Here is a 15009-nt window from a genome sequence, read left to right as displayed (position 1 = left end):
ACGTTACCTAAAGTAAACTGTCTTGAAGTGTGTCCCACTAATAATGGCCAGTATTTTAAACATCTGATGTAATTATTTTCATTCTTTTGTTGCCTCGAATAGATTTTGTTTGCTTTTTTTTAAATTCATCACAGACCACTTGAAAGCCGTTGATATAACTGGTATGTTATTATTTTCATTCTTATGCTATGATATACCTACCCATAGTTCGTTGTAAAGATAATTTAAAAATATATCAAGTAATCTAAAAATCCAATATGGCGCCTATTTAACTTTAGGAAGTAGATGTCCCTCCAAGGTAGCCATCTTGAATTTTTTTACATCAATTCTAAATTTGGCGTATCAAAGACAGTAAACTTTGATATAAAACTTTTTTTATATCTCTTGTACTTTCGATGATATAAGACATTAAAGGAAATGACCAATTCTAGTTGTTTTTTTTTAATTTACGTCGAACCTATTCGACATTTTAATTTCCACAAGGAAATTTTAAAATCTAAAACTGCAAAACATTGTCCATTTAACCAATTCTCTATCTTTAATAATAAGAAAGTTACCCATGCAATCCCACCCGATCTGGAACACACTGTATATATAATTGGTTCGATTTTGTCTCAGTATATTTATTGATTGCTGAAGATCCTTGGAAGACGCCAGATATATTCATAGAACATTCTATGGATATTTAGAATATTCACATACCTTCTTACAGCATATGTTAAAAGAATATTTAATGTTATCTGGGGACACTAGTGTAACGTTTATTTATTTTTACTATACTATTATTCAACTATATATTAGTAATAATACAATAACTATTTATTTTAAATGAGAATTATCTTTTCCTTTTAACGAGTCAACATGACGTTCGAACTCTCCGGTAAACTGATCTATGGGGGCAGTGTAGCCGAATTTTTCATGTTATTCATTGCAAGTGCCTCTTCCTCATTTACTAAAGTGCATTCCTTCCAGCAGGTTATTAAAAGAATTTGTTTTCCTTTTTTTCAACAAAGTACTGAATCCAAGATAATTCATTGTGTGAAGAGAGAAGCAACACCACCGCAGGAGGTACATAATTTTTTTGAAAATTGTCGATTGGACGTAAAGCAAAAGATAAAATATATAGAAAATATGGTGTATTTTCATATTAAGAAGGCAATAATATCATAGTAATCATTACAAAATCTATGAACAATGCAATGATACCGACGATTTTTTTCCAGTGAACAGAACCTTAAGATTAATCGTAATACAAGGAAAAACGACCATGCTATACAGAATAGTAGAGAGAACATAATACAAAAAAAAAGGTCAACAAATATTTCACATTCGGTTTTAGCCGTGTCGATTTACTTTAATAACAGTAAAGGCTCTTCGCGCGTCACATAATCAATTTACAAAAGAAATTGACGATTTGGTTTGGATCTTTGATTGATGTACAATTAAAAAGTCCTAAACGATCACATAAAAAATAAAACATTGCAAGTTTAATTCTAACAAACTCATAAATTAACAACCTTAACAATCAAATATAATGATTTGAATAGAATAGTAACTATAAAGTGTAGATCACTTCTAATTGTGTGTCTGTGTGTGTGATAAAATATATACAATACAAGGAATAGTTAGAAAAGCGTGGAGGAAGGTACTACACTTAAAAATTCATTTTTTACAATAATGGTACAAATTTCATACAAATCTTGAAACATGGGATTTTTCTACAAAACAAAATGAGACCGAAAAATACAAATGTTTCAAAACTAACCTCATTTCATACAGACTAGCATTAATCTATGATAACATATGGCAAAATTTTTAAAATCTCGCCATTATATGAAGGTGTATCGAGCACCTCGTGCCACTCCCGGAAAGTATGCGTATCACTATCACTATTAGCTTCACTAAAGGATTCATTTTTGGCAACACCCTCTATACTAACTTCGGGCTCGTCTCGCTCTCCTTCCGATATGCTGTACTTTTTAAAATTTTCACTTGCGGGCTGCGAATAGTCCATACTACTAAATTTGAGTAAATTCTCGGTATTTACATTAGGCACTACGTTTACATAAAGACCGTCGTCAGTTCGTTTAGGTTCTTCCTTACATTTCCCGACTCCGCAACTCCCATTCACGTTAGGTATACATTCCGCGTGCAATCTATGAACCTGTCTACTCAACAACTCACCGTTCAGACTTAGATTATATTTTTTAACGAGATGATTTCTCGCCATGCAACTATCGTCCTCCACAAACTCAAACGTACGTTGTAAATTAACCTCCTCGTCGTCCGCCACCGAAAAATCCGTCTTATTCTCGATCAGCTGGCAACTGCACCGCGGCTCAGGATCCGTTTCCTCGAGCACGCTGCGATCGATAGGTGGCAGTAACGCTAAGGCCTCTTCGACGGTCAACGACTTCGGAACGCCGCTCGACTCCTCCTCGACCGCCTCAACCTCGTCCCCCTTTTCGACGTCCACCTCCACCTCACCGTCGTCGACGATAATAATTTCGTCATCGGAACTTTTCACATTGCTAACGATTCCCGACTCGATCACCTCCGTCTTGACACTCGACTTCCTCTGGAAATTCCTGTTGTACCGATTGGAGGTCGCGTTCAGCTTCTGATCGATGATCGACACGCGCTCCGACAGCTTGGCCGCCTTCTCGTTCAAATCCTCGACGGGCTTGCCGGCGGCGGTCGCGTTGTTGCTCTTTATGTGCAGGTCGGCGAGCAGCTCCTGCGTCGTTTTCACCTTCGCGTTGCCGCGCGACACGTTCAGCTTGTTCGAGAACGACGTTTCGGCCTCCTCGATTAGGTTCTTGTGATTCTTCGAGCCTTTTTTGCGGCCCCGCTTCTTCGGCTGCTGCTGCTCCAACGGCGGCTCGTGCTTGTGATCGGGCATGCTCGAATTGGAGTCGGAATTGATGATTATGACTGACTTGGTGGTATCCTTAAAGCTGGAGTTCGAGTTGTCCGAGAAGTCGAGCTCGGACATTTGGCCGTTGACGCGCGGTCGCTTTACGTTCGGCTGCTGCAGGTCGGTCGGATCTTTCAACGGACGCTTTTTGTTTTGTACCGTGACCTCGTCCTGCGTGTGCTTGAGTTGTCCGTTCGAGTCCAGCAGCACCGAATCTCGCCATTTCTTAACTAAATCCTTCGCTCGTTTCGCTAACAACTTATTCGTAGTGTTGCGACGTAACTGATTAACGTACTTTCCTAATCGGGTGGTCTGTAGGGGTTTGGGTGTGATTAGTACGGGCGGTCATCGTAGAGTTAGGCCTTACCTCAAGAAGTTCTTTGGTAATTGTGATCTTTTCCAACTGAGATATAATTTCGATGACAGCTGGCATATCGATGACCTAATGGGAATGATCACTTTAATTTTGGCAATTTCTGGATATTTGTCAGAGGAGGATTTAAATATGGGATAAATTAAAGGGGATACATGTTTTTTGGGGCCATAATGAATTGGAATATACGAATTTCATTAGAGAAACAGACATTTAATGCTCATTTTTGAAAAACTATAAGATTCGTATTCATTACAGTCCACCTGCTTTTAGGTACATAATGCGACCGACACAAATTTATATAAAATTTCATTAAAACTACAAAATCTTACATTGTAATTGCTATCCAATGATCGGAGTAATTTCTGCGTTAATTCTGTTACGTTATTCTGCATTTAAAGTCGGTTTGTAACGATAAAACCGAATATATTTCGAAAGAACTTTGCGTAGTTCCACTCCGTAACAATGGCGGAGGTACATTGCGTTTTGTGCAGTTCTTCACTCCGCACTGTGAAACGGGGAACATGGAGCACACGAATAGACTGAGGAGGGGATCGGACACACGAAAAAATCTACGAAATACGCGTGCGTCGGCTATGTCATTTCAAATCATTCAAAATAAAAAGGGAGTTTTTGGCATTTTTTACTCAAAATTTTGACATTTCCACAACGATTTGCCTTTGTTTTTAACGAGACATTAAATCAAGTAGTCATTTGTGATTTGGCATACCTCCCTTACCGATTCACTTCTTTGCGAAAAAAGGAAATTGATTACCGATCTTGGTGACATCTTTTAGCACTACAACAATTTACGTTTCTTCATTTGTTTTCCTTACCTACTTACTAAATAAAAATAAAAGTTAAATATCAGGACATTCTTTTTTTTATCCTAATTTCATGACACAAATCCCCTAAACACCTTCTCCCTTGAATTGAGATACTCTTCTAACGTCCCACTAAAGTGTGTAGGTGTTATGTGATTGACCAGAAAGCAAGCAAGAGTACTTTCCTCAAATCCTATTTCAAAATGTTGCATTAATTTGCGAAATGGAACAAATGAATACGGAGAAATAATCCGCCAACTTTCATTCATTCCTTTTCGCAGAATACAAGGAAACATAATGCAATCACGTCCGCCTCAATTTTTTCACTTTCAACTCCAAACATCTTTATTTAGGGGGTGAAAAACGTCATGTAGCCCCAAAAAGAAACGGGAATGGGGTAACGATTAACATAACCTTTAAAATTTAAAGTTATGCGTTTGCAAAATAAATAATTACATAATCATTTTACAGGGTTGCCAAGACTTTCGCCCACATCCGTAAAGGTGTGTTCCCACCGAAACAATCGGCGCACGCACGAGTGGCAAAATAAACATGGTGGACAGCTGCGTTGCAAAAAGCAGTAAAGATTATTTTTTTAGCATTGTTTAGAATAACATAACAAATTAACAATGATATTAGTATGTACGTCCAAAACTAAAAGTGTTCAGTGCATACTTTCATTGCCATACGCGAAACGTAGGCTCCGAAGTGGAATTTTTTCCGAGATTGGAAATCGAATACTACAGGAGTGTTTGACAATTTGAAATTCCTGTTTATTTTTCTCCGCCTTGTAAAATAAGTATTGAATTAAAAGACCGCAGGCGGTAATGAGTAAAAAGTTAAGTCTAAACAATTCAACATTCACAGTGTCCTTTTCGCATCTCGGTCATGTATGAACCGAATTGTAAACTTTTTTATTTATGAGATGAGGGTATATTTAAACAGTCATGAGAATAAAAACAAATGTAATGCTAGTTCCAAAATTTGGTTTTGCGCATGCGCAGTGCTAACTTTTTTATTTACGAAAGCATGTAAGTGAAATTTGAGACGTTGGCACTTGGAATAAAAGCAAATGTATTGCTGGTTTCAAAATTTGAGTTTGCGCATGCGCAGTGCCTACTATCTTATTTATGAAAATAGATCCTTAGGCATTTTGAATAAAAGCAAATGTAGCGCCAATTCTAAAATAGGGTTTTGCGCATGCGCAGTGCTAATTGTCTTATTTACGAAGCATTTAAATAAAATTTGATACATAGGCACTTGGAATAAAAGCAAATGTAATGCCAGCTCCAAAATTTGGTTTTGCGCCTGCACAGTGCCAAATTTCTTATTTATGAAATTTAATACTTAGGCACTTGGAATAGCAAATGTAACGGTAGTTTCAAAATTTGGTTTCGCGCATGCGCAATGCCAATTTTCTGATGTCTAACTTGTCTCCGTGGAGCAGGTACCTAATACAGTTCGATCTTTCGCTGTAGGTATCTCTACTCGTCTCGTGCGGATCGCAGTTCTTGGCATCTTAGCAATGCGAGATATTTAGGGACACTCTCATTAACATTTCCTCTATTTAAAATATGTTCTGCTTAAGCGATAATCGATTTTCACATGAATACTTGCTATTGGCATTCTCACATGTACCTTTCGTGTTAAATTAATTTATGTTAACGGAAGGCTGGAGTAGAGCCACACCATTTACATGTTTCCTATGTACATGCAATTTATTTTTTTTACGAGTTGTGTTAGCTCAATTGATTGTACAGGTATTTTGATGTGTTTTTGTACTGAATTGATTTATCATTTGTTTAATTGCATTTAATTTGATTATCTGATTTTTATCATACAATTTGAGATGTTTTATTTATGTGTATTTTCGCTTGCATTTTATTGCCTATGCCGGGGGTTTTGTCCCGTAGAAGGTTTCCCTGGTATGGTCTTATTGCGTGCGTAATATATATATTTGTTCTTGCCATTTCTTACGCGCAAAAGTTCTGTCTTTTATTTAATTCTCTTCCCGATTATGTCTCACGTCCCAACACACACAAGAACCGATTACACAAAGTAGGAGTTCAATCGTGCCACTCATGTCGAGCCGACTGCCAAATTCAAAAGTGTTGCGAAACGTCTCTCGTTTCAATTTGAAAGGTAGGTGATTCTGCTCGTAGTTTTTTCCCAGACTTACCTACGGTAAGCATAGGGTAAGTCAACGTTTTCAGTGTCGGCTTGATAGACCCCTAGGACCATTACAAGGTTTAGGACATTTTTTTAAACCTTTTTTGAAATGCAAACTCATATAAAAATTCTTAACGAACCTGGACAGAGTGTTAGGGGCCTGGTTTTTCGGATAGTAGGCGTTGTGGTCACGTTCGGCTTAGTTCTTACTCTTATAGCTATTTCGTAATGTTTTTAACACCTTCAATGGCGGGTTATCTCTCAAAATAGCGAAGTCTAATTTTTTACGGTCGTTAATCAACTGCACACTTAATTTACATTTAACTTATACATTTAACTTGCATTTAATTTTTTTTTGCGTATGAGCACCGCCGTATATTTGTGGAATCGACCAGCTCTGTTGAACACCCGGTATATCTCGAAGCGTTTTAAATTGAGCGCTTCGCGTTACGAAAGTGTCGCGCCGAGAGTATTTGCGTTAAGTCCAAGAGCTAATTGATTTAATTTCTAGATTCGTTTCAACCGCCGCTACCGTAATTAACGCTACAATTAATCCATCCGCCGTTTGCAACCGTTCTTTTCCAGATATTTTAATGTTTTTTTTGCAACGTCTCGACGTCTCAATTCGGCCAATTAAGTAAGTGAAATTAACTGTAGCTGGGTGAATGTCTCTACGTGAATGTCTTGCAGTAAACTTCATTCACCCCGTGCTTAGTATCAAATTAAGTGCGCTTAATTAAGAAGAATTTTGAGTCCAGTCCTATACTTTTTCGTTAATCACCTGCCACGCAGTTAATTTAAGAAGTTTTAATTTTCGAGCGTTATCGCAAGGACACACCGTCGAGCAGGAAACTAGTTAATTCCACCATGGCACGGTCGAATTTTATATAAGGTATACGTTTAATTTAGAGGGGATCTTTTGCATTTTGGTGCCGTTTTAACCGTATTAAATTTGGATATTTTTCATGAATTTATTTTATATTTAGACCGTTTAATTTTTGTTTTTTGATTATGTTTATCGCATCTTCCTATAGTTTTTGTTTTTTCTTGTGCAGTAATTCCTACCGATCCGTTAAGGTAAGCTTTTCGCTACGTTCCGTTTTAGTAATTATACGAGGAGATATTTTCTTGCTTTCCTGCAATTGCCTTGCCGTAGAAACCGTTACCGAATCCGATTATTTACTGTTCCCGCTTAGATAAATTAGTAATTACTATTTACTAATTACTAATTCGAAAGGTAAATACCGGGGTAGTACCTTCTGCAGAGGCACCTCTATAACAAGCATTATACAGGTCACTCTGTAATTGGGCGCAAGCCTGTTGAGGGCTCAGAACAAGAGAGGGATAATAAATAAAGAATTTTAAAAAAATTAAATAAATAACACATTATTATGGCCACTTTTTTTCCTCTACACTACTAAGATGCTAGTTTAAAATTTTAAATCGGACGTTTCGTCTCCGGTTAACCATCATCAACTTTGTTTTTTCTTATAGAAGTAATTTTTAATTTTTGTGTCACTTGACAGAGAATTTTTTCTGATTTCAAAAATGTAAATATTACAATTTTTTAAGATGAAAATATCTCCATTTTTGCCTAGAAAATTTTGTCTTGGCAAAGAGTTGTATACACTCTTTGCTTGGCAAAGAGTATATGGTCTTGGCTAATGTACCGGGTGACCCAATAAGACTGTTCCTCGACCATATATCGGAAACCGTTCGTCATATGACTTAGGAGTATTGGGTAAATCGGTCATGAAGAATCGCTGGAAAATATTTTCAAGTTCTAAAAATGTCCAACAGAGGGCGGAACTGCCATCTTAAATTTTAAAATTGCATTTTCTTTAAATTTCGCATAATAAACTAAAAAATTGTTTTCACATTTTTAAAGAGAACCAGTTTATCTATCATTTTCGTAAAAACAAAAACCAGGTATTTCAAAAACAAAGATGGTGTAGGGCGTTCAATTGTTTTTGCAATAACCCTTTTTAACTGTTTCCAAGAAAACTTTCGCGCCATCGACAAATACCGGAAATACGTTAAAAGTAAATTTAAGACACAATTGAAGCATTTTTATTAATTAATTAATCTAATTTTAACAATATTTGAGGTTAGGAACGAGATTTTCAAAAACGGTTTCCACTGGCTTCTTTGGATGTTATTTGGTTACTTTTTCATAAAGAAAAAGTCATATCATTCCATTTGATTTATTTTATTTTTTTTGGATTTTGGGTCATAGTGTCAAAACTAGCCCCCTGGCGGAGAAAGATTCAACTAAATTAACTATATGTTGGTTGATTCTCATTGCCCAAGGAATAATAATATATTTAATGTCCAACAGAAAAAAAAACATTTTCCAATTACAGGACAACAACAAATTAATAGATATAGAGTACAATATAATATAAAGGAAATGAAACGAAATTCTAACCTTATGAGAAAAATACAGTGTGAACGTAATTAAATTAAGAGATATACCAAAACATGAAAGGCAATCTAAAGGGTAAACTAAATATATTAACACGTAATATAACTAAACATTTCGACCTTTTCAACCATACCACATTGGTTAAAATCGGACAAACGGTTAAGAAGTTAAAGCAGGTTATTGTAAAAACAATTGACCGCCCCACACCATCATGTTTGTTTCTGAAATAAATGAGTTTTTGTTTTTACGCAAATGAAAGATAAACTGGTTCTCTTTAAAAATGTAAAAAAAATGTTTAGTTTATTATGCGAAATTTAAAAAAAAATGCAATTTTAAAATTTAAGATGGCAGTTACGCCCTCTGTTGGTCATTTTTAGAACTTGAAAATATTCTTCATGACCGATTTACCCAATAATTTTTTTTACCCCTAGTCATATGACGAACTTTTCTCGAGATATGGCCGAGGAACGGTCTCATTGGGTCACCCGGTACGTACGTAGTTTCATGGGTTTTTACGAATTAATACCGCTATTGCTTATTAAAAGATAGGTATTGGTGTTTACATTTTTGAAATCAGAAAAAAATTCTCAATCAAATGACACAAAAAGTAAAAATTACTTCCATAAAAAAGTTGATGATGGTTGACTGGAGACGAAACGTCAAAACTTAAAATCTAAAAGTCGAATCGAGACACCATCCGATTGAATACATCCACTTGAATTGTACGAGATAAACCGGTTCGCTCGAGTTCTCGATCGGATGCGCGGAGACAACTCGGATCCTCTACTTTTGTCTTGAATTGACTGAAGTGGATGCAAGTGCCACAACATAAACACGATTGAAACGAATTAGTAAATCAGCTGTGCCTATATGTGCCTACGTTCGTATTATTTACTTTGAATTGTGAGGTTATTATCGTCTGTCTTTGTATAATCATGAACTTAAAAAAGAAAGCGGTTGCTGCTACCTTTTTAGCTTTTCAACTGCATTTATTGACATGCAGTATGATTTATTTTAGGTTAACAGAAATACCGTTTGCTGTCTTAAGCATTTGAATGTTACTAACTTGAAGTTAGTTGAAAATAGATTGCGATCTTGGTTTAACGTTACGTTAATCTCTTTTCAGTGGTAACGGCTTCAAAAGAGGATTGTCTAATCCTTTAAATTGTTGCGCGACAAAAAACTCTTCAGCTTGAAACGAGGTTTGACTTTCCTCAAGATGGCAACCACGTGATAAACGTAGTCATTTGTTCGAAATATCCTTTAAATAAGTTCAGTAAAAAATAAAAACGATTTTACAAATTTTCGTTTTTTTTCCGGATATCTTCGAAAGTAGTCGGAATTTGTTCAGTTTCAAAACTGCATTTTGTTAAGCATGAAAATACGCAACTTTACCAAATTTAAACTACCTCTCTTACAGTTCCCGAGATTCCCATGAGGGTCCTCGAATTTGAATCAGCCTGTATATTCAAGAGTGTCGAATGAAAAAAAATGTTTAAGTTAAAAGTGAGGCGTTGGTATTCGTCAAACGAGTACAAATTTATGTTATGATGGATAGTTTAGAAATTGAATCACCAACATAATTCTTCAATTCGATTTTATTTTATACGCCATTTACAATACGAACAAAAGTGAATACATATATCTATATTAGTAACCTCCAGATGGCGCAAGTATTTTTCCATCTACATTTATACAGTGGCGTAACACTTCCCGTCCTTGAAAAATTCATACATTACAAATTCAACTTATCAATAGGTTTAGGTGTACGTTTACTACGTCGTAAGTTAGGTACAACTGAAACAGAAGGCTCTGATATTACAGCATTATCTGATGTCTCAGCAGGATGTATTTCTTCTTGTCTTACCTCTGGGTTAACTATAGGATCCGGTTTACTCTCGGGTGGATTTATTATTTCATGATTCCTATAGTCACATGGTAATTGCCTTTCAAGATTTTCACCACAATTTGATAACTGATTAATATGTCTCCTCCAGACTAATCCGTCATCTAACGTTATTTCATAATGATTTTAATAACCCTGAGTAACCTCCAGATTATTTTTCCATCTACATTTATACAGTGGCGTAACACTTCCCGTCCTTGAAAAATTCATACATTACAAATTCAACTTATCAATAGGTTTAGGTGTACGTTTACTACGTCGTAAGTTAGGTACAACTGAAACAGAAGGCTCTGATATTACAGCATTATCTGATGTCTCAGCAGGATGTATTTCTTCTTGTCTTACCTCTGGGTTAACTATAGGATCCGGTTTACTCTCGGGTGGATTTATTATTTCATGATTCCTATAGTCACATGGTAATTGCCTTTCAAGATTTTCACCACAATTTGATAACTGATTAATATGTCTCCTCCAGACTAATCCGTCATCTAACGTTATTTCATAATGTAATAACCCTAGTTTTTTAGTAACTCTACCAAACTTCCACTTGAGTGGACCTAAGTAGTTTCTCGCTGCAATTCTATCTCCTACTTCGAATGATCTTTCTACTGGTTTTGGTAACATTAAAGAAAGAGTAGTTCTTATTGGATAAGCAAAAATCATTTCAGATGGAGATTTATTCGTAGCAGGATGTTTTGTGTTACGATATTGAGTTAAAATTTTGTCTAAATTTTCTTGCAAATTTAATTTATTTGCTTGTAAACATTTTATTTTACGTTTTATTGTTTGCACATACCTTTCCACTTGTCCGTTTGTCGCAGGGTGGTATGGGGCTGATCGTTTGTGAACTATATTTTGACTTTTTAGAAATAATTCGAACTTTGGATTTACAAACTGTACTCCATTATCGGTACATAAGCAATTTGGAATTCCGAAAATAGAGAAAATTCTACGCAATATCTCAATTGTATTATCAGTATTAATTTTGTGTAAAATGTGAACCTCTGGCCATTTTGAATATGCATCAATTAAGATGAGAAAATATACATTTAAAAATGGTCCAGCAAAATCTACATGAACTCTATCAAATGGTGAAGAAGGATAAACCCAATGATGTTTAATTTCAGGAGGATTATTTTTGTTTTCCGCACAGGTTAAACAATTTTGTACTACTGCTTTAATGTCCTCGTCTATTCCGGGCCACCAACATACACTGCGTGCTAATGATAACATTCGTGCTATTCCAAAATGAGCGCAATGTAAGTCTTTTAAAATTCGCTTTCGTAATATAGAAGGTATCACGACTCTATTCCCTCTTAAAATACAATCATTTTGAATTGTAAATTCTGATTGATTAATTCCAAATCTAACTAAATGTGGAACATTATTATTTTCTTTTAGCATGGTCAATAGAAGTCCTAGTTCTGTGTCTAATTTTGTTTGTTTGCTTAACTCATCTACTGTTACAGGTAATGTGTGTATTTGGGAAATTTCATAAATGTCAGATTCTTCTACAGTATTTTCAATTTTGGATTCTACAGGTAATCTAGAGAGCGCATCAGCGTTTGCATTTAATTTTGAACTTTTATACCTTATTTCAAAATTGAAACTTTGTAGAAAAATAGCATAGTGTTGCATTCTACTCGCAGACATTATCGGTAAGCCTTTTTGTGGAGAAAATATTTGAGCTAATGGTGCATGGTCTGTATACAAGACAAATTTCCGACCAAATAAAAATTGGTGAAAACGTTTCACTCCAAAAATGATCGCATATGCCTCTTTATCAATTTGAGACCAATTACGTTGTGAACTAGTTAAGGATTGGGAAGCAAATTGAATCGGTTTTTCCGAGCCATCTGGCATGATATGCGATAACACAGCACCTACGCCTACAGGCGATGCATCAGTGGCTAGGATAATTTGTAAATTGTTGTTAAAATGTACTAAAAAATTATCCGATTTCATCATTTCTTTTATTTTGTTTAAAGCATTCTCACAAGCCTTTGTCCAATTCCATTTTACACCTTCACGCAATAACAATCTCATTGGCTCTAATATCTCGCTTAAATTTTCAAAAAATCTACCATAGTAGTTTATAAGTCCTAGTAATGATTGAAGTTCTTGGATATTTTTTGGTTGTAAAGCATTGACTACCATATCTACTTTACTTTTAGTTTTATGAATACCAAACTTATCAATTCGGTAACCACAATATTCAATTTCATTTTTTAGGAACTCTGATTTACTTAAATTTACTTTGATATTGTAATTTAATAATCTTTTAAATACCTCTTCTAATCGTTCAAGATGAATTTTATCGTTTGGAGCAGTTAGTCTACAATCATCTATGAACACAGCAATGCCGGGTATTCCTGACAAAATATTTTCAATTTTTCTTTGAAATTTAGCAGGGGCGCAACTTAAGCCGTACATTAATCGTGTGCATTTATAAAGACCCTTATGTGTATTTAGTGTAAGAAATTTCTGGTCCTCATCACGAACTCTCATTTGTAGGTATGCTTTAGTTAAGTCAATTTTAGTGAATTTTTCCCCTCCAGCTAAATCTTGAAACAATTCATCAGTGGTAGGCAAAGGATGTTCATCCACCACTAAATTTGGATTTAAAGTTACCTTAAAGTCTGCACATAAACGTATTTTATTTCCAGATTTTACTACCGGTACAATAGGTGTTGCATAATCACTGTAATCTATTTTTTCTAATACACCTTCCCTAACCAAATTGTCAATTTCGTCCTCAACTAATTTTTTTATTGCAAATGGAACGGGTCTAGCTCTAAAGAAAGGTATATTTGCATTGGCTTTTAAATTTATTGAAACAGGTTCACCTTTCATTTCTCCTATTTGCTTATCAAATAAGACAGAATATTTACCTAATAATTTTTTAAGAACTGATTCAGTGCCAGTAACGGATTGGCCAGTATTTGAAACTTGAACAGCATTTACCGTATGAAACATTTTACTTAGCGTATCTGCTGAAAATCCCCTTATCCATTCTCTACCAAATAATGGTGTTTTATTTCCTGATATGACATACAAAGGAAGTTCTTTTGATTCCTCCTCGAGAGTCACCGTCACCTGTAGCTTCCCTAAAACATTTAAATCATTATCAGTGTAAGATTTCAACCTAATTGGAGTAGGTATTAATTTAACATTATTTAGATGTTTCTTATAATCTACATAACTAATAATTGAAACAGCTGAACCGCTATCAAGCTCCATTTTCATGAATTCATTATTTAACCTCACCTCTAACCACATTTTTTCAGGATTAAACTCATCTTCTACATTATTTATATAAAATACTGGTTGGTTCTCATCATCAGTATCGTCCGCATCTACTTCGTTAACGGATTTTTGTAATTGCATGCGTACTTTTTGAATGTGCCCTTTTCGTTTACAATAATTACAGACACTGCTTGTATGCCGACATTTATTTGCATAATGACAACCACCACATCGAAAACATGAAATACTATTTTCTTTCTGACCTGACTGTGGCTTGGCTACAATTTTTTTATTGCTAACATGTTTAGGCATTTTATTTTTAACCGAAGTTACTGAATGAATAGACTTATCTGAAATTTCGTTGGCGTAAGATGACTCGATACTTTGGGCTAGCTCCACCGCTGTTTTCATGGTAAGGTCCTTCGTTTCTAGGAGGCGATCCCTTATTCGTTTATCCCTGATGCCACATGTGAACTGATTCCTTAATGCAGTCTCCAGGAAAGTACTAAAGTTGCATGTTGCCGCCATCCTACGTAACTCCGTAATGTAATCACGAATAGATTCCCCTTCGTTCTGGAGGCGATGATGAAATTTAAAATATTCTGCTATTTCCAAAGGTTGCGGGTCGAAGTGGTTTTTTAATAACGTGCACAAATCTTCGTATTTTTTATCTTCCGGCGCATCCGGTGAAAGAAGATTGCATACCAGGTCGTATGTTTCACCCCCAATGAAGTGCAGAAAATAATGTAATTTGGCATTCCCTTCTACTTGATATATTTTGAACGCTCCTTCCAATCGTTGAAGCCATCTTTTGAATTTCGTTTTAGCGTCGTAGAATTCAATAAAATTGGCTGGCACGTGGTGCGTTGAACTTGAAGTCATCGTAGAAACGGGATACTGCAGCAATTATATTCTTGGGTATTCGTATATTGTATTCTCGATCCTCGTCGCCAAACTGTTATGATGGATAGTTTAGAAATTGAATCACCAACATAATTCTTCAATTCGATTTTATTTTATACGCCATTTACAATACGAACAAAAGTGAATACATATATCTATATTAGTAACCTCCAGATGGCGCAAGTATTTTTCCATCTACATTTATACAATGGCTCGAAAATGAGAGATGCGCCCAACTGTACCTAC

The 15009-nt window shown here is 35.4% G+C and overlaps 2 protein-coding genes across 3 annotated transcripts; both read right to left on the bottom strand.

Annotated features, from left to right (window-relative positions):
- Positions 1-1118: 1118 nt before the first annotated feature.
- Positions 1119-3961, bottom strand: LOC116167128. Its single transcript, XM_031482366.1, has 3 exons — positions 3623-3961; positions 3285-3359; positions 1119-3229 (listed from the first exon to the last, which is right to left on the bottom strand). Exons 1-3 carry the CDS (start codon positions 3683-3685, stop codon positions 1787-1789), a joined length of 1581 nt encoding a protein of 526 aa, XP_031338226.1. The 5' UTR covers positions 3686-3961; the 3' UTR covers positions 1119-1786.
- Positions 3962-10288: 6327 nt separating this feature from the next.
- On the bottom strand, positions 10289-14982 carry LOC116167422 (uncharacterized protein K02A2.6-like). 2 transcript variants are annotated; one of them, XR_004144526.1, is made up of 2 exons: positions 10778-14975; positions 10289-10393 (listed from the first exon to the last, which is right to left on the bottom strand). XR_004144526.1 is itself a non-coding variant. In XM_031482785.1 (2 exons), the coding sequence occupies exons 1-2, from the start codon at positions 14740-14742 to the stop codon at positions 10444-10446; spliced, it is 3915 nt and encodes a 1304-aa protein (XP_031338645.1). In that variant the 5' UTR covers positions 14743-14982; the 3' UTR covers positions 10289-10443. The 2 variants fall into 2 exon arrangements, 1 of the variants encoding a protein (XP_031338645.1); XM_031482785.1 differs by having other exon boundaries at positions 10289-10670; positions 11055-14982.
- Between the last annotated feature and the right edge of the window lie 27 nt (positions 14983-15009).

Source organism: Photinus pyralis, unplaced genomic scaffold (genome assembly GCF_008802855.1).
Source record: "Photinus pyralis isolate 1611_PpyrPB1 unplaced genomic scaffold, Ppyr1.3 Ppyr1.4_LG3b, whole genome shotgun sequence".
NCBI lineage: Eukaryota > Metazoa > Arthropoda > Insecta > Coleoptera > Lampyridae > Photinus > Photinus pyralis.
The sequence above is the reverse complement of the archived record's forward strand: the minus strand, read 5'-3'. Positions and strand labels throughout refer to the sequence as shown.